Source organism: Grampus griseus, assembly GCF_964374135.1.
Source record: "Grampus griseus genome assembly, chromosome: 6".
Classification (NCBI taxonomy): Eukaryota; Metazoa; Chordata; class Mammalia; order Artiodactyla; family Delphinidae; genus Grampus; species Grampus griseus.
In genome coordinates this window covers 108,928,523-108,947,070 of record NC_139000.1, presented here as the reverse complement: position 1 = coordinate 108,947,070, position 18,548 = coordinate 108,928,523, and the positions used below count along the sequence as shown (strand labels likewise).

The window sequence follows — 18,548 nt, the reverse complement described above, 5'->3', positions numbered from 1 at the left end:
TACCTTCCTGGGTGCTCAGTCAGTGTTTGCCAACTGAAGGAATGAATAAAGCATTTTATCCAAATACAGTAGTAATTTATAATTGAGATATAAATCTATAATATTTCCAATAAGGAAAAAGTTGTGGGTTTTTTTGTTTTTGTTTTTGTTTTTTATACAAAATGTGCATTTCAAACATGGAAACGCGTGTTTGCTGCCCACCTGCGACATCCGTAGTCACAGAGGAGCCTCACTGTCCAGGCCCTGGAGGCTGCTGCCGGCAGTGGGAGCCTTACCTCCCAAGTTCACTCTGGCCTAGACACGGGGGCCAGTGTCTGTGACCGCCATGGTCAGCTCCCTTTGCTCTATTTCCTTCTCATTCACGTGAATGATCATGAATCTGAAATGGTACTAATGGTATCTTTGTATTTTTTTCTTCTGTGGTATTTTATCAAAATCTGGAGGCCAAGACCCTCAGTTGGAATGAGCTCATTCGTGTTGACTTCAAGACTTAAGTGATTTCAGAGATGACTGTAGCTCCGAGCTCCTCAAGGCCTGACAGGACAGTAGGGACCCGGTTAACTCGAAGCTCTCTGAAGCCACGTGAGAGCTTATTAGAGTCTAAACTGTCGCCTTCCCTGTGGTTCTTCGTTCATTTTTTTTAGATCAGAGGCTTTGAAACTGTGTACTGCATTGACAGCATGGGGAAGACAAACGGAGGCTTTGTTGAGCTGGGCCCCTGCCACAGGATGGGCGGGAATCAGGTAAACAGCCGGGCTTTGCGATTAATTCCGTCTGCACTGGAAGCAGCTGAGCTGACTGAGCCAGGGTTTAGCCTGGTTTTCCATTTGGTGATTGTGATTGTTTGGTAAAGTAAAACATCCTGTGAAAAACTGACAGTGCTAAAACGTTTACTTAAATGAGGGGATAAGAGCAATACTGGTTTTCATGTAAACAACCAGAATCTAGAATTTATGTCCGATGTAGGAGATTAGAATATATTCTTGCATGAGTGTGTAACTATGTAAGCCTAGCTCCCTAACAGTATCCACATCTTCCCCCCAGTAGGCTGGGATGCTGTTGCCAATCATGTATATTTCACTAGTATATTCTCTTACTACCTTATGTGAGTATTTTTCTTGTCTCTGATTTACATTGTGAAACATTATCAGGTCTGTTTCCACATTTTCATTTTCTTACATCGTTGGTACGAAATTCCTATGTTAGTGACCCATTCTGTATCTAAGAGGCTAAAGAACGTAATCCTTTAAGAGTTAGAAGGGGTCTTTACTACCATCAAAATGAATAATTCCTGTGTTTGGACTTACAGTTCTGAACACACAGAAACATGGTAGAGAAATAGCATAGCCATTGAGTTTAATTATAGGAGTTAAGTTTCTTTCTCTCTTTCTTTTTCTTTAATAGCTTTTCCGAATCAACGAAGCCAATCAACTCATGCAGTATGACCAGTGTTTGACGAAGGGTCCTGATGGATCCAAAATTATGATTACACACTGTAATCTGAATGAATTTAAGGAATGGCAGTACTTCAAGGTATTCTGTGTTTCAGTTCTGAAATACATGCAATTTCATTTTAATAACACCTACTGTGTGGAATTTAGACGTATAAACCTTAAAACCTGCATTCACACTGACTTGCATGTCCGTCTCACTCACTCATTTGTTTTCCTGAGCACTAGTGACTCACTGTTCCATACTGAAGCATCACTTTTATCCTCTGGTGTAGTATTGTCATGGAAGGAGGCCACCTGGAGTCCATGCAGACCCACTGCTAACTTATCAACACAGGAAAACCAGTGTTCCCTGAGGCAGTCATCACCATTGTTCTAATATCAAAGTTGATCTTTTTAATCCAAAAGAGTCATTCATTAAAATTACCTATATAATGTGTAAGTATACCTATGTATGACACATAGAAAACGTTGCATTTATTTTTGCATTTTATTTTATTAACTTTTAAAATATTGCTGCCTGTTGTCCAGCAGGTGGGGATAGAGACGAACAAATAACATGTTGGACTCAAGGCCTTCAAAGCTTCTCATCATGGCTGCTTGCTAAATGCAACAGGATACGTGTTGCCTGTTGTTTGTTTTAAAGGTCATGTTTAGTTTTTTGTGTGTGTGTGTGTTTTTTGCGGTATGCGGGCCTCTCACTGCTGCGGCCTCTCCCGTTGCAGAGCACAGGCTCCGGACGCGCAGGCTCAGCGGCCATGGCTCACGGGCCCAGCCGCTCCGCGGCATGTGGGATCTTCCCGGACTGGGGCACGAACCTGTGTCCCCTGCATCAGCAGGCGGACTCTCAACCACTGCGCCACCAGGGAAGCCCCATGTTTAGTTTTTCACTTGAGTCTGTGGGAGCAGTTTTTCTGTTTCAGCTGTGAATATTCAGAGTTCTGTGCCAGGTTGAGGATTCCAACATAATAATGGTTTTCTGAATAATTTTCAAAGTCTAGACTTGGCTAAAATAAATCAATTTATTGTGAAACAAAAAGTTGGGGAGGCTGCCCCAGATTGAAAAAACTGGCAGCCCTGAACTTTCTTTACGCATCTTGTATTCGTTGTCACGTCCTCCCTGTCAGCAAATGCTTGTTTGCCACATAGTGATATGACCCAGCTGAATATTCCCAGTTATCATTGTGCATAGATAATTACTATGAAGTGGTAAGTATGTGTCAGTTGCCGATATTTTTCTTATAACAAGTTAGGAAGGAGAAGATTAACATAAACCCCAGAGAAGAGAACATTTATTTACACAAAGAAAGATGAATAATAGCAATGAAGGCTAGGGGTGAGTAAGGACAATATTAGTAAACTAGTAAAAGAAGGTTAGCAGATGCAAAACGACACAAGAAGCAGTGGATAAGAATGGAATGTACATATTTTAGATATTTTAAAGGGCAAAGCACTGAATATCCGTTTGTGCATCAGACATTACTAAATATTCACTGGGGCCCTTCAAAAAATATCTAAAGCCCATCATACTATAATGGCAGAGAAGGAAAAAAATGCAGAAGTAAAAATAAGCAAAATGCCATAGGACAGCAAAAGAGAGATTAATAGGAGGAGTTATTTCTGATGAGTTTCATGTAGGAAGTATCACTGCACCAGGTCTTGAGGTATAAAAAGGCTTTTCATGGAGAATAAATGAGAAAACGGGTGAGCAGAGGCGTGGCATCAAAGTGTAGAGAATTCTAGGAACTGCGTTTGCTCTGGTTCCCTAAGTTGTTCTCCATGGGAAAGAGCGTGGAACTTTGTTTTGTGGGCTTTAGGGAGTGACTGACATTAGTTAAGGATCACAGTGATAGGAAACAGTGGATACTTTTAGGAAAATAATTCTGGAAATATTGTCAAGTATGGACTGGTGAACAGGAGGCCAGCTCGGTCAGTGGTTCCCACTCTGCCCCGTCTCTGGACCCCCTTTACATCCTTACAAACCACTGACACGCTCCCCAGACAGATAGATGTGTTATAGAGGTTACAGCTAACGGTATTTCCTAAGTTGGGAATTAAACCTGAGAATTGTTGTATTTATGTATGTATTCACGTAAATGTAACAATCATAACCATATTACACGTTAATATAAATAATACTTTTTTTTTTTTAAATAATACTTTTATAATCCCCCAAAAAGTGAGAAGAGTGGCATTGTTTTATAGTTTCACAAATGCCTTTAATGTCTGGTTTAATAGATTCTTACTCTGCTTCTGCGTTTAGTTTGATGCGATATGTTGTTTTAGTTGCGTATTTGAGGAAAATCCGGCCTCACATAGACGTGCAGTTGGAAAATGAGGGGTAATTTAATAGCCTTTTCAGATAATTGAGGCTGTTCTTCTTCAGTGCTACACAAGTGCGTAAGTGGTAGTTTCTTAAAAGCTTTGCAATGTAGAATCTGAACTCCTATCAGTGAACATTTTGTTCTTTGTTGCGTTAAACCCACTGGTCTGTCTCACACTGGAGTGGATCTTTTGTAACATCACACATTCGCTGCTCATTTGGAAAACAGTGGCTCACTAAGTCATGTAAATCTTCCAAACGATGGCACATTTCATCATACAATGCCAAATAAATCACAAATATAACCACCGATTTCATCAGAAAAGTCTTTAAGTCTTGTGCAGCTGTCAAGTTCACAGTAATGGATACAAGTTTCCTACAACTCGAATTTTTGCTTGAAAACTCAAATTTTACCAATGGCAACAGATACTGTCAGCTTTATAATTTTTCCTTGAAGTGATGGGCTCACTTTATTTTCTGGAAAATGGCTACCCAGTCCCAAGTCTGCATAATTGTAATCTGCCTGCAGGTTGTCCTTTCAAGTCAGAATGACATCCCACGAGAGAAGGAGCTCGTTCAACCCTCGGGTCCCGACAACTGCTCATGTGCTGTCCACTCTTCCCATACTATCTCATAGGGTCAAGATTTAATAAAACTAATACGTGGACACCAGGGGGGAAAGGGTGGGGGGTGAACTGGGAGATTAGGATTGACATATATACACCGCTGAGTATGGAGGAGATATCTAGTGAGAGCCTGCCGTACAGCGCAGGGAACTCTACTCGGTGCTCTGTGGTGACCTGGATGGATGGGAGGGAAATCCGGAAGGGAGGGGATATGTGTAAACATATGTCTGATTCACTTCTCTGTGCAGTAGGAGCTAGCACAACACTGTGACGCGCAACTATACCCCAATTAAAAAAATAATAAATATTTTAAAAATTAATTAATTAAAAAAATTAAAAATAGGAGACGATCTACATCCCAGGGCCATTCATTATGAGGATTAAGTGAATTAATACACCTAGAGCATCTGGTATGTGTCTACCCGGCATAGAGCAAGTGCTCAATAAATGTTAAACGTTATTATCATTAAAAAAAAAAAAACTAATACGTTTTTACTGCTTTGTCAAGGGCGTTCTCAAGTGAAACTGGCTTTTTTTTCTTTTTTAATTGTGAGTGTTTGTCCATGGAGAACATGACTGTGTGATTGATGCTACGGCCCCAGCACGTTCACCCAGCATGGCTTTTGCGCCATCAGTATAAATGTCCATACGATGAAGAAGGCAGATGGGGCTCTGTGTATTATTATGAAATCGTTTCAACCTTACAGACCCAATCTTAGCTAGTCTGACGACCACACTCTGAACAGCCCTGAGCTGTACTGAAGGAACCTCCAGCAGGTGACCAGGGCTCGACCAAGGCAAGGGCGGTGGGGAGGGGAAAGGATGCACGCCCAAGCCACGGCAGATGTCCGTCCTCAGCCAGCGACTTGGAGGAAAGAAGAAGGGAAATGCAGCCTGAGCTGTGCTGTCCTGAGCACGGGAAAGCTGGTATCGTCATTAGTAGGATAGGAGCTAGAGGAGCAGGTTTGGAGGGGAAGATGATGAATTTAAGTTTGTATGTATTGAATTGGAGGTACCAGCAGTACATCATGACTGAACAATAACAGGATGTGGAAGACTGACGATCAAGAGAAACACAGACTCTGGGGTGTGCCTGGTTCATGCCTGCCCAATTCGCTTGAATAGTCTTCTTACGAAAGCCAGGCTGTGACTTTGTCTAATGTCAGTGATATCACACAGTGCAAATGTAACACTGTGTTTCCCTGTGTCTTCCAGAACCTGCACAGACTGACTCACATTCCTTCCAGAAAGTGCTTGGATCGCTCGGAGGTCCTCCATCAAGTGTTCATCTCCGACTGTGACTCCAGCAAAATGACTCAAAAGTGGGAAATAAATAACATCCATAGTGTTTAGAAGGAATGAAAGAAACCAGTAACCTACCTACTGACACGTAAATTTATACAGGACTGAAAACCTCCTGAAACCTGCTGCAACTACAGCTCCAAACCCAGAGGCTCTTGAGGAGTCTGAGGACATTGATAAACTGTGATTTTACGATAACATTATCATCTGCAGTTACTGTTTACAAAACTGCTTTTACCTTAAACTTTGTAGATGTTTACATCTTTTTTTTGTTTTGTTTTAAGATGATGTTGGTAATCTGTGCATTTAGCTCTGTTTTATTTAGAACAGAGTAAAAAGCATTGTTGTCTTCTTTGGGATTACACTCAGGGGTCTGAAAGGCAGTTTGATTGTTGTTTTTTGTTTTTTTTTTAACACACTTGAAAAAAGGTTGGAGTAACCAGATCGTCATATGTAACTTGGTGATTATCAACCTGTTGTATCTTTATTTAATTTTACATCTTTTTGAAGCACTGCCACAGGTTATTAGCCAAGGTGGCCTTCCTTCACAGTCATGCTGCTTTTTTGAAAGGTGAATTTCAACACATTTAGTGCCTCTTTTCATTTCTTGGTATATTTCAAGAGCTTTTGATGCAATTTGTAGGATATTAATGATGGAATTGTCACCTGTCTGAGGAATACTTTTACCACTCAGAACTGAATTAATGTGCTACCATTTGCTCTGAAATTGAACGTTGTATTGCTTGAAAAAAGAAATGACAAGATGGAACATCCAGAGCTATTCCGTAGGGTTTGAAGATTGTACGGCATTAACTCCCCTATTTGCTGGCATTCCCAGTGTCCTCTATCAGTACCAACTCCTAAGGCAGCAGGGGGTCTGCTAACTAGAGAAAAATGTCCCCTGACATTGGGGATTGACTTTTCCCCATTCCCTGTCACCATAGAAAACTATAGATAGCTCTCAGTTTTGAAACCTTGAAGAGGGGGTAACAAAAACAACAAAACACCACTGTAAACACATCAAAGGTTTGTTCTGACCGAGGTGAGAATTTCCAAACCCTTGTTGGATTAAGCCTTACAAGACTACTGTGTGTTACAACGTAAGCTGTGCAATTTATGAAGCCAAGGGTGAGTAGACGTTTCATTTATATCTTCATGAAATTCCCTGCACAGTTTTTAAATTTTAAAAAAGCTATTTAAAACTATAGTTCATTAACAAATATGAATTCTGTTAGATTACGTTAGTTCCCTAGTGTTTCTTAATTTTTTTGAAAGCATATTTCTATTAGTATTTTTCCAGTGAAAAGAAGACTTGTTTGAATTTACACATTTATTAAGATAGTACCTACTAGAAGAAAACCAAATACTGCAAGTGGTCAATTGATTTTAATTGCTAAATAATCTTTTATTACCTACAAGGTTAAAATGCTATGTCGAATGCAAAACAAATTTTTTTAAAAGTGATGAGGTAGGGAATGGCAAGTAAACTAAGATTTTTGATCCTGTAATCATATCAATGAAAGGAATTCACAAACTACTACCAGAGGGAAATATATTTAATTAAAGCCTAAAAAAGAAAAGGGAAAAAACCCTACATTTGTTTAAAAGAAAAGCCTACAGATTTGTTTCTTCCAAGCCTAGCTCTTAAATTCGTAGAGTCAAAGTTCAACATCCTAAACAGAGTTTTATTTATAATTTTTGAATTGCCAATTTGTATTTTGCTACTGATCTCTGATCAACCATTTGAACTTTCATTCATCTCTAGGGATGTTTAAAAAGGAATACATTTATATGATTATATAACTGCAAAATAAATCAGCTATAAATAAGAAACTAAGAGAATTGGTACTTTAATTACTTGCGTGTTTGCAAAAAGGCTCCATTTTCTTTGTTGAGTAGATTATAACCTTGTTAACTATGCATAGGCCTAAGAAAGGTGGCACATAAACTGTGCATGTAAATTTTAAATGGGTATTTTGTGCAATTCGTTAAGATACTCTATAAAAAATGATTCTATATATTGAAATCAGAAACCTTACCAAACACGAAAACACATCAGAAGCTGCTGCCATAATGACTTTTCTACTGTAGGCTGCTTTGGAAATAATTCCCGTATCCTTGCTTTGTAAGTTGATAATATCACTATGCATTTCTACACATTTTATAAATTTGATTTATGCAGATTTTGATACACTGTATGTTTCTGTAGAAATTGTATAAATATTCAAAATTTTATTAGGGATACATTTGAGAAGTTTATGTATATCTTAATTCTGGGTTGCTTGTTTTTTAGGTGAGAAAAAAATAAAATACTGTATTTTAATCCATGGGTTTTTTAGTACTTGCAATCATTTCTGTTATCTAAACACCACATGTTTGAAATAATTACTTGATTTTATTGTTTACAAGATACACTAATATAATAGTTAAAATATCATAGACCACAGTTATATGTTGAGTATGTGCTTGAGTGTTGGTTAGAATTCTGCTTAGAGTGTGTTTAGAGTACTCAGAGCTTACCTATCTAAGAAGGAAATATAAAGGCTTATTTTTGACCCTGGTTGCCTATGTATAGAAAATTTTTAAAAATCACTTACCAGGGCTTCCCTGGTGGCGCAGTGGTTGAGAGTCCACCTGCCGATGCAGGGGACGCGGGTTCGTGACCCGGTCCGGGAGGATCCCACATGCCACGGAGCGGCTGGGCCCGTGAGCCATGGCCGCTGAGCCTGCGCGTCCGGAGCCTGTGCTCCGCAACGGGAGAGGCCACAACAGTGAGAGGCCTGCGTACCGCAAAAACAAAAAAACAGACAAAAAATCACTTACCAATTACGAAAAACAACCCAGCAACGTATATTTTCCTTGGCAGTGTATTCTACTATATCATTGCCCTTTGAAAGCAAAAATTTAAGTCAAAATTCTTTACAACCTGATAGATCAAGTGAGTAGAAAGAAGGGAAGCCTACCAACATGAAGTGAGAACCGGGCTGTAGGACCTTATAGCAAAACCCACGACATCTCAGGAGAAGGTACTATGGCTACCAGCTTTCCAGAGAGGGGCCATGTTGGTCTGGGAAGCTCGGCTGTTGTCATGGCTTCATTTCTCAGCTGCTGTGCCTGAGAAACGTGGAAAAGTGACAGAACACCAGACTGAAGTGAATGGGGGCTCATTTATCTCCTAAGAGATAGCCTTTCACAGGGATCTGGGAATATGTTTCATCATTTCTGGACAGACTGTAATTGGGGGAAAAAAGCCACTTAAAATTCAGTGGAGAACATGACAAGTACCTGACCTGAGCCAGAGGGCTAATAGGCCAGTAATTGGGTATATGAATATTAATCCATGAGAAAGCACTTTTAGAAGTACCGAGCACTATGAGAATGCATATTATTCATTAGAATCTGTTGCCAAAAAATGGACAAAAGTCAGAATGATTTGGGGGGGACCACTGTCCCTGGGAGTAGAGATTAACAGAAGGGCTGTTTCTGAACTAAATTCGATAATTCCTTTGCCAATCTCCTTTTTAAGATTTTGAGGACTTCCCCAGCGGTCCAGTGGTTAAGGCTCTGCGCTTCCAATGCAGGGGGTGTGGGTTCGATCCCTCGTTGGGGAACTAAGATCCCACATGCTGTGCGGTGCGGCCCAAAAAAAAAAACTTTTTTTTAAAAAAAATTTATTTTACTTTTGGCTGTGTTGGGTCTTCGTTTCTGTGCGAGGGCTTTCTCTAGTTGTGGCAAGCGGGGGCCACTCTTCATCGCGGTGTGCGGGCCTCTCACTATCGCGGCCTCTCTTGCGGAGCACAGGCTCCAGACGCACAGGCTCAGTAGTTGTGGCTCACGGGCCTAGTTGCTCCACGGCATGTGGGATCCTCCCAGACCAGGGCACGAACCCGTGTCCCCTGCATTAGCAGGCAGATTCTCAACCACTGTGCCACCAGGGAAGCCACCCCCCCAAAAAAAGCTTATTAAAAAAAAAAAAAGTTTGAAATGCCCATAACTGTGGTAGGTGGGTTTTGGTTTTGTAAGTGGATCAGGCCTTGGGCCCACGTCTGAGCAGAGGTGGCATAAGGGTGCCTTAATTTTCATAACAGAATGATATTACGATCTGCTCATCTGAATAGTACAGTATGGTGCACTTGTCTGCATTCGAATCCCTGTTCCATTACAAATTACCTGTGTGACCCTGGCAAGTTATTGATGCTTCTCTATGCCTCAGTTTCCCCATTTGTAAAAGGGGGGGAAATAATAGTCCTGTTTTATAGGATTTTTATTAGGCTTATATGGGTTAACATACATGCAGTGCTTAGAATAGTTTCCGGCATATAATCAGGGTAATATAAATGGTAGCTATTGTTACCTGGTTTCAAAGTCTTAAAGTCGGTCTTTAATCAGAACTAAGACAGCTACACTGCAGACCCTCTATAAAGGCTATGTGTGTGTGTACCTGTTTCATATGTGAGATATCATTACCTCCACTTTCCAAGTGAAGAATTTAAGCTCATAAGTTAAGCTTATACACTGGGGGTGAAATGGTTATCCATAAGAGAATAAGTTGTTATCTCTACCTCACACCGTTCATGTGTAGAACGTAGTTTTCAGTGGTCGAATTTATAATTTAACCCTTGGATAGAACTAAGTGAATCTGGAAGAATGTCTAAGAACATTCTTTAAATTATGTTTAAATGAAATTTCTCTTGGGCTTTTGATATGAGCAAATAAACTCCAGCTGTCTTAATGATTAAATGCCCAAAACAAAACTAAAACTTTCAGTAGAAAATAGAGATGAATAGACTTCCTCATCTGGCCATAGCATAGTAATTGTTACTGTCCTAAACAGAATGCTGCTGTCCTAAACAGCTATAAAACAGGACAAAATATATGCAGCAGCTGTTTTTAGGAATTGGGTGACAGGCAAAGCAGACTGTGATAACTTGAGAAAAAGGAAGCATACAGGGTGAACCCCGGTTCAGCATGTCTGCCTGCCTGGAGAACTTTTCCCACCACGGTACAGGAAAGGAGCTCCAACCCTGGTGATTCAGCCGAGCTGAAGAGGCTGCAGAGACAGCTGGAATTGACAGGGCAGGTCACTGGAGGGGGCTGCACTTGAACACCAGGAGACGTGTACAGCAATTTTTATGACACTACCATTTATAACAGCAAAAGCTCCAGGAACAACCTAATGACCCATCAACATGAGAGTGGATCATTTGTGGTATAATCACATGACGGAATGTTACAAGGCAGTGAACGTGAATGAACCAGTTAAAAACAAGCCAGTAGGGTAGTGTTGAGTGAAAAGGGCAATTCCCAGAAGACTTCATTCAACAAATACGTTTTGTAAAATCAGAAGCAACTAAAACATACAGTAAGTCACACATTTATATGTGATGAAATATATGTGGATAAAATGTGATTGAATAAGAGGTTAACTTATAGTTACCAGACAAGAAAGAGAAGAGGGGAGAGGAGACAAATTAGGGGTGTGGGATTAACAAACTACTAGATGTAAAAATAGATAAGCAACAAGGATTTACTGTATAGCACAAATTATACCCAATTTCTTGTAATAAACTATAATAGAGTATGATCTGCAAAAAAACTGAATCACTATGCTATACACCTGAAATTAACACAATACTGTAAATCAACTATACTTCAATTTAAAAAAGGTTAAATAACTTGTCCAAATTCCCAAATTTAGTATTGGAGTCAAGGACATAACTCCAGTACTCAGTATCCCCAGAGCCCTGTGGGAGGAATGTCTATTGTACTTTCCACATAACTAGTTTTCCTCTCCACCTAAACTGTTAAGAATCTCAGAAGTGAATCTGGTACTCTTATCATAGCAAGTATATTATTAACACATACATATTATTATGCATACTTTTAGCTAATATTTATTATTCACTATTTCTTGCCACTAGGATGTCTTAGATGTATTGTCTCATTTAATGCTCAAAAAAAAATTCTGATTTTAACACCTGAGGAAACTGAAAGGTTACACGTGAGGTCTGACGTTACCAAACTGATAAGAAACAGCCCTATTCATACTGATCTGATTCCCAGTGTAAACTCATCAGCTCACTCTTAATTTCTTTCTTAACTTCGTTTTTCCTTTTGTATGTATTTTATATAGTTTGTTCTTTGTATAAGCCATCTCACCTTTATTGCAAAAATGTAGAGAATCAAAGAATAACACATGAATCTATGAATTACAATTTTGCTTTCTCTTTACCTACTGCCCTAGGGCACTGTCCTCGTTGATTGCTATGTCTTCCTGAAGAAAGGAGACTGGACCAGTTCTGAAATTTGATACTACATACTGCTTAAGTTTTGTTTTTTTTCCTTTTAATATAACACTAATCGTGCTCCTGAGCCACTATTCTATAGACATGTTAACTCCCAGGATGAGGCTAAGAGAGGTCTGCGCTAAGTCCTGAAGAACAAAGGTTCAGGAGCCCAATATTCCATTAAGACCTCAGAGACAATGTCTATATTTACCTTTACAACAGGTTAAGAAGTTAGATGAGTTTCCAGTCAGGGCGAGAAGCACTTCTAGACAACTAGGAAAATAATGCTTAGCGGGGAGGCCTGTACTTATACTTTTACCAACAGCCGTAACTCAAGTAAATGTTATTAATAATCCTACATTTACCTACACTAATTTATAGAAGTGGCAAACTGGTGACCCTTGACAGAATCTTACCTACAGACATGTTTTCTTTGAGCCTGACATTTGAATTCATTGCCAATATTTACAATTCAGATTTCACATTTTTTAAATATCTAGAATTCTGGTTCCACTTGAAAATTGGGGAGATTTGGGAATCCTAGACCCACATTTCCATCCAGCAACAGGACTGAGCTAAACAATGGCTGTCCCCTTCATCCTGGGCATTTATGTTTACAAATGTTTATACAATAGTTACTCTTTCTGGCACGAAGTGTACAAAAATGGCTTATTTCTAGAGAGAGATGTTTTATTTTTAAAAGGACTGGATCTTATGCATCGGCAAAACAGGCCCTTTAGCTTTCTTCTTGCTATTCCCCAAGAAATAAAATCATTACTGCTTTGTAAACATTTTTAGTGGCATACGTAGTAATAGAAAGTCAGCTTTAAGATAAGGCTATGTTTGGCTAAGACAAACTTATGGTTTAGTACTTACAGTAAATGATGCTGTTAAAGAGCAAAACACAAAAAGGCATACTGTCCCATACTGAGCAAGTTTGCAAGTTACATAGGGACCGCAGGATCTTCTAACACAGCTTTTATAGATTAAAAGACCAAAAGTAGTGGCTACCATCTGGAAAGAAATTTGAGACCCTACTTCAGTTCTTGCACCAAAATAAATTACAGAAGGATCAAAGATTTAAGTAATAAAAAGTAAGAAAGCAAAGACAATTTTTATAATCTTTGAGTGGGAAAGGCCTCCCAAGGCCACTAGGGAATAAATTTGCCTACATAAAAACAAATCTTTGCATGAAGACAAGCATCATAAAGTCAAAAGACAACATAGAAAAAAATATTTACAATGCAGGTCACAAAGGGTCATTTTCCTTATTTCCCACAAATTACTAATAAGACCAATGAGACAGAAGACCACGGGAAACACTAATGGCTCTTTAACATAAAAATATGCTGAATTCATAATAGGAGAAACCATTTTTTATATATCAGAATAGCAAAGATTATGAAGTTTGAGAATGATAATGTTGCTGAGATGAGGAAATAGACATTCATTGCTGTGCAGTACACATTAGTAAAACTTCTGAGAGCGAGCAGTTTCTGCCATATACCAAGTACAGGTTTTAGCTATTATAATTAGCACAATTTTAAATGCACAAACTTTTGAACTTTTTGAAATCATACAAGGATATTCATGGCAATGTTGTTCTTAAAGCAAAAAAAACCACAACCATAAGTATCTTTAAGGAACTGGTTACATTGTGATCTATTCAATGGGCTACTATGCAGATGGCTATTGAAGTGAAATGTGGCAGCTCTGTTGTGCTAAGAATCTAAAATGATGAGAATTAAGGGGCAGAACAACATATATAATAAGCTTCCTTTTGTGCAACATTGATATATATGCACATATGACTGTTGTGCTTCAGTCTCTCTTGAAGGGTCAATTATTACATTACTGGAGTTGCCCCCTGGGAGAACCTGGTAGTTGGAAATCAAGGTTGTAAACTACCCACTATATAGCCCTTTTACATTTTTTACCATCAAGATATGACTTATTTTTAAAAAGAAAAGGGGGGGCAGGCGGTTTTCATAAACACATCCCCAAGTACTGGCTGGACTGGGATAGAACCTGATTCTTACCCCCATTTCAGAGCTTTCCAACATAACCACTCCTTGAAGTCATTTAGTCCTGAAAACAAGGGTATTTTAAATTTTGATCCACACTTAGAGAAAATATCAAATATGAGGACTCATCTCAAATGCTGAGATTATGGAACAACTCTTGATTTTAAAAGAATGAGTCACTCTTAGACATTTAAACTATATTTCATTTAAAGAACAGAATGAAAGCAAACACAAAAACTCCCAAAAAGAAAGGTGACAAGGAACCAGATAGGTCTGCTTCATGGGTCTAATTTATAGATATAGAAATCCTTAAGAAACAGACTCTATTTCAATTTTAAAAACTCCTATTTAGTATCTTTTCTATGCATTAAGTACTGTTGTAAATACTTAACATTCTCATTTAATCATTAAAACACTGCGAAGTAGGTACTGACACCCTACACAGATAAGGAGAAATAAGCCCAGAGGTAAAGTCCATACAGCTAGCATTTGGTACAGCTGGGGAACTGGGATCCAGACCTAGGCGTGTCTCTAAAACACCTTACCCCCAATTTTTTAGCATTAAGTCACCTAACACCAGGAAATACTTTTTAAATACATAAAACTAGTTTTCATTTTATGATCAGGAAAAGCCCCAAAACAACAACTGTGATATTAATGGAGGGCAATCTCTAAGAGGGCTGAAGATTCTACTTCAGTCCATCTGCTCTGGGAATTATGCTAATACCTTACCTTCCATTTAACAAGTTTGGTTAGTATTTCCTGTGTCAGAAATAATTCCAAATATGGCATAAGATGGACAACCAAGGCTCCCATGGTTGGGTAATAAGAATTTTGGCTCCTATTTTTAATAATTGATAGGTAACCAAGATTGTCAGGTTTAACTATGAAACTATCGACAAATAGGTTTCTTCTATAATCTCTTAGACAACAGATGGCTAACTTTCACTAATAACTTGATAACTATTTACAATAGTTATCTAAATTCCAATGCAAGCAACTGCTTCCTCAAATGAGCATTTCCTAGTAACTGCTTTCACCTGTAAATAAATATCCTCGTAAAATCTCGCCTAACTACAGTCATGGAAAATCACAACCACCATCTCAAAAGCTTTCTTGGGTTAGTTACTGAGAATTCTAGGCTTAAGACCACAGTGATTTTTAAGATTTAACTCAAAATTCACTCTGGTATTCTACCCCAAACTAGATCATTATCAACAGAAAATGTAAACCTGTTCCTATTGTTTTTAAAAGTTTATGTGTTTTTAGGTATGGAGTCACTGTATGAGCTCCTCTGCCTCGCACTAAAAAAGAAAGTTTCTCTCAAAATAAAATGTCACCTAAAAAAAAGAGACAAGTTAGCTAACAAATGAACATAAATGTCAAGAACAAACCTTGCTCATTTTATAAAACTGCATAAATTTTTGAAGTTCATTAAATTCCACCGCTGGTTTTTAAAGAACACTTTGTAAATATGAATAATATGGGCATGTTTGACTTTTAAACAAACATTATACTAAATCAACCATGTCTGAGAACTATTAGGCAGAAAAACAAAAAAAAGTTGACATGGTTCCAGACCATGACTTTTAAAGCAAAAGCTAATTGAGCATATACGACAAAGACAAATGAAATAATATACATAATTTTATTACAAAAACTTTTTAAAAAAAACAATGCAACACTCTCATTCTAGAAAACCCAAAATTCACTATTGATACTAATTTCTATGAGTTTGCTGTGCTACCATACACAAGTCAAAAAGTTAAAGAAACCATTAAATATTCAGAAACATTCATCAAAAGCTTTAAATTCTAACTGTATGTAGTAGCCCCTCAAAAAGCTACAACCTGCATTTTTAAAAAAGTATTTTCTCTACAAAGAATCTTATCAGCTATACAAACAACTGTACAGTTTTTATACTGAAGCTAATATTGAGCTGCACTTGAATTCACATTCTTAGCAAAACCACTGCCTGAGCACACACGCACACTGCACACGCATCGTTACAGGATAGCCATTCATTCCTCATCTTCATCCTCTTCCTCCTCATCTTCATCCTCTTCCTCCTCTTCCTCTTCCTCATCTTCTGGTTCATTCTTCTTCTTGGAGCCTGTTGGCCTCCCAGGGCCCTTCTTTCCCGCTTCACTCTTGCCCTTGGCACGGTATGCGGCAATATCCTGAGATATTGTCAAAAAAATAAAATCGTCATCCGGTGTCATTACTCAACCATGAAAACCACTAAGTTGTAAACAATCTAAGATTATTGGCCAATAACCCCGATGACTGTCTAAAACTTGGTTTTGAGATCATTTGTTCCCTCCAGGCCTTTGAAAGCTAATGATGTAAAATAATGGGGGTGTATCAGATTGATGTCTGTCAGTACTTTCACTACCGTCATCTGTTAGCGGCACATAGCCTGTCCCCTGACCTCACATTTTAGATACACCTACATGAAACATTTAATCCTCCATTCTCAACTAAGAGATGCATTTTACCACAAATACATTTGAATGCAGCAACCTCCCAGGGCTACAAACACCGGTTGCAGTCCAAAGAAAGGAGGTTCCAATTAGCTTATACTCCTTAAGTGTACAACTCTCATTAGACCTTTTCAAAGCAAAGCTGACAACCATTAACACTGACCTACGGAAGGTTCCCCACTTGCTAATCAGGGAAAACTGACTACAGCTTATACCTATTAACATACAGCTTACACCTACTTCTAACATGCTCATTTAGAAACTGGCTACCAGATTTCAACCTTGCCCCCAAAAAATGCAGACAACACACCTTTTCATACTTCTCCTTTAGCTTAGCTGCTTTCTGTTCATAGGGTTGTTTGTCTTTGGCTGACTGCTCAGACCACATTTCACCCAATTTTTTGGCAGTATCGCCAATGGATAAGCCAGGGTGCTCGCTCTTGATCTTTGGGCGATGTTCGGAACAAAACAGGAAGAAGGCAGATCTGAAAGGAAGGAACAGAGCTGTAATGACCTGAATGAAAAATCATGGGGGCAGTTCAGTTGACTGAAAAGAAAACAAAAAAAAACAAACAAAAAAAATCTTACGGAGGCCTTTTAGGCGCATTGGGATCTTTTTTCTTTCCCTTCTTGTCACCTTTGGGAGGAACATAATTCTTCATCTCCCTGTCATAGCGAGCTTTGTCACTTTTTGCCATATCTTCAAACTTGGATTTTTCCTTGGCAGACATGGTCTGTGGGCATGAAAGCAGCAGTGAAAATGCAATACTGTAAACCGACATCCGTCCCCGAAAAGGCAGGGTTCTCTTCAGGGCCACGTTTGCCTCCGTCGTCTTAAAATACACCAGCACCCCGAAGTCCTGTGCCTCTGACTCCGAATAAAACACTGGGGCCAGTCGGCGGCGGAGACAAGTTCAATGTCACGGCCACCTGCCCGCGTGAGGACCCTCGCTCTCACCTTCCATCTCTCAGAACATTTCTTGGAGAACTCGGCGAAGTTGACCGAGGAATCGGGGTGTTTCTTCTTGTGCTCCTCCCGGCAGGTCTGCACGAAGAAGGCGTACGAGGACATCTTGCCCCGCGGCTTGTTGGGGTCGCCCTTCCCCATGATGCTGCTGCGGCGGCGCGTCCACCTGGCGGGAGAGCGCGGCGGGCGCTAGCGGGCGAGGCGCCTTCCCGCCCAAACGCCGCCGCCCCCCACCCCCCGGGCCCGCCACCCCCGCCCGGCCCTTCCTGACAGGAAAGCCCCCGGCTTCCACGCCGCGAGCCCTTCTCCGAGCTGCCGCCTCGCGCCCCGCGTCCAAAACACTCCAGAGACGGGCCCGGACGAGCTTCCCGCCTCCGCAGTCCGGCCCGCCCGGCCAGCACCCGGATTCCGCCCGCGGGGCGAGCCCCGAGAGCCGCAGGCGCCCGGGCCGGCCGTGAGGCAAGGGGGTCGGCCGGCCACGCACCCCAGGCCCGGGTCCGGCTCTTGCCTGGCGGTAGCTTTTCCTCAGAGTACCGCGCAGCGGCCGGGTCCGACCGCGACGCTCCTACCCGCGGCTCCGGCGTGAAGTGGTATGTCGCTAACGCAATCCTCCGTCTCTTGTTTTGCAGACTTCTCCGCGCCACGGCAACTTGACGAGCCAGACCACAGGCCACACCCCCCGCCGCTCCTATTGGCCCTGGGGATTATTCAAACTCAGAGAGGCCCCGCCCCCTCGCCACGGCGGCTTCCGAATGGCCGGTGTGTCGCCAGGCTCGTCCCCCCGGCCGCAGCCTAGCAGGTTCGGTGGGTCGCCCGGGTAGTTAACTCCTAGACCCGTTAGAACCGGTCAGGAGAGGAATGTGCTGCTCGATCCTGATTGGCGGCCGGAAGAGGGTTTGAAAAATGGCGGGCCTGGCGCTGACTGGCTGGGGCGGGCGGCGGGGGGCGCGGTTGGCCCGTGGAGAAGCCCCGCCAGATTTAAAAATACCGTGTCGCGAGTCCGCGGGCTGCTCTCCGGGGTCGACGCCGCTCGGTTTGCGGGCGCTGAGGGGGCAGAAGCGGCTCGCCCCGCCGACCCCGACGGC

General features: G+C 40.8%; 2 protein-coding genes across 5 annotated transcripts in view; one reads left to right on the top strand and one right to left on the bottom strand.

The window, feature by feature from the left end:
• The window catches only part of GALNT7 (polypeptide N-acetylgalactosaminyltransferase 7), a 117,910-nt gene extending 109,891 nt beyond the window's left edge, over positions 1-8,019 (top strand). For all 3 annotated transcript variants that reach the window (XM_082656359.1, XM_082656358.1, XM_082656357.1), the window contains 3 exons: positions 645-743; positions 1,405-1,533; positions 5,616-8,019. In XM_082656359.1, coding sequence (XP_082512485.1) covers positions 645-743; positions 1,405-1,533; positions 5,616-5,753 — 366 coding nt within the window. In that variant the 3' untranslated portion in view covers positions 5,754-8,019. The remainder of the gene's footprint in view (positions 1-644; positions 744-1,404; positions 1,534-5,615) is intronic.
• Positions 8,020-15,653: 7,634 nt separating this feature from the next.
• On the bottom strand, positions 15,654-18,102 carry HMGB2 (high mobility group box 2). Of its 2 annotated transcripts, none has more exons than XM_082656073.1 (5): positions 17,972-18,102; positions 17,455-17,629; positions 17,085-17,230; positions 16,807-16,981; positions 15,654-16,193 (listed from the first exon to the last, which is right to left on the bottom strand). In XM_082656073.1, exons 2-5 carry the CDS (start codon positions 17,602-17,604, stop codon positions 16,035-16,037), a joined length of 630 nt encoding a protein of 209 aa, XP_082512199.1. In that variant the 5' UTR covers positions 17,605-17,629; positions 17,972-18,102; the 3' UTR covers positions 15,654-16,034. The 2 variants fall into 2 exon arrangements, with proteins under 2 accessions (XP_082512199.1, XP_082512200.1); XM_082656074.1 differs by having other exon boundaries at positions 17,948-18,063.
• Between the last annotated feature and the right edge of the window lie 446 nt (positions 18,103-18,548).

Bases quoted from the DNA above. Each gene is read 5' to 3' on its own strand.
- HMGB2 (XM_082656073.1), bottom strand. From the start codon at position 17,604: ATGGGGAAGGGCGACCCCAACAAGCCGCGGGGCAAGATGTCCTCGTAC. The intron at 17,231-17,454 runs GTGAGAGCGAGG...TCATGCCCACAG, and splicing joins AATGTTCTGAGAGATGGAAG to ACCATGTCTGCCAAGGAAAA. The intron at 16,982-17,084 runs GTAAGATTTTTT...CCTTCCTTTCAG, and splicing joins AATGCGCCTAAAAGGCCTCC to ATCTGCCTTCTTCCTGTTTT.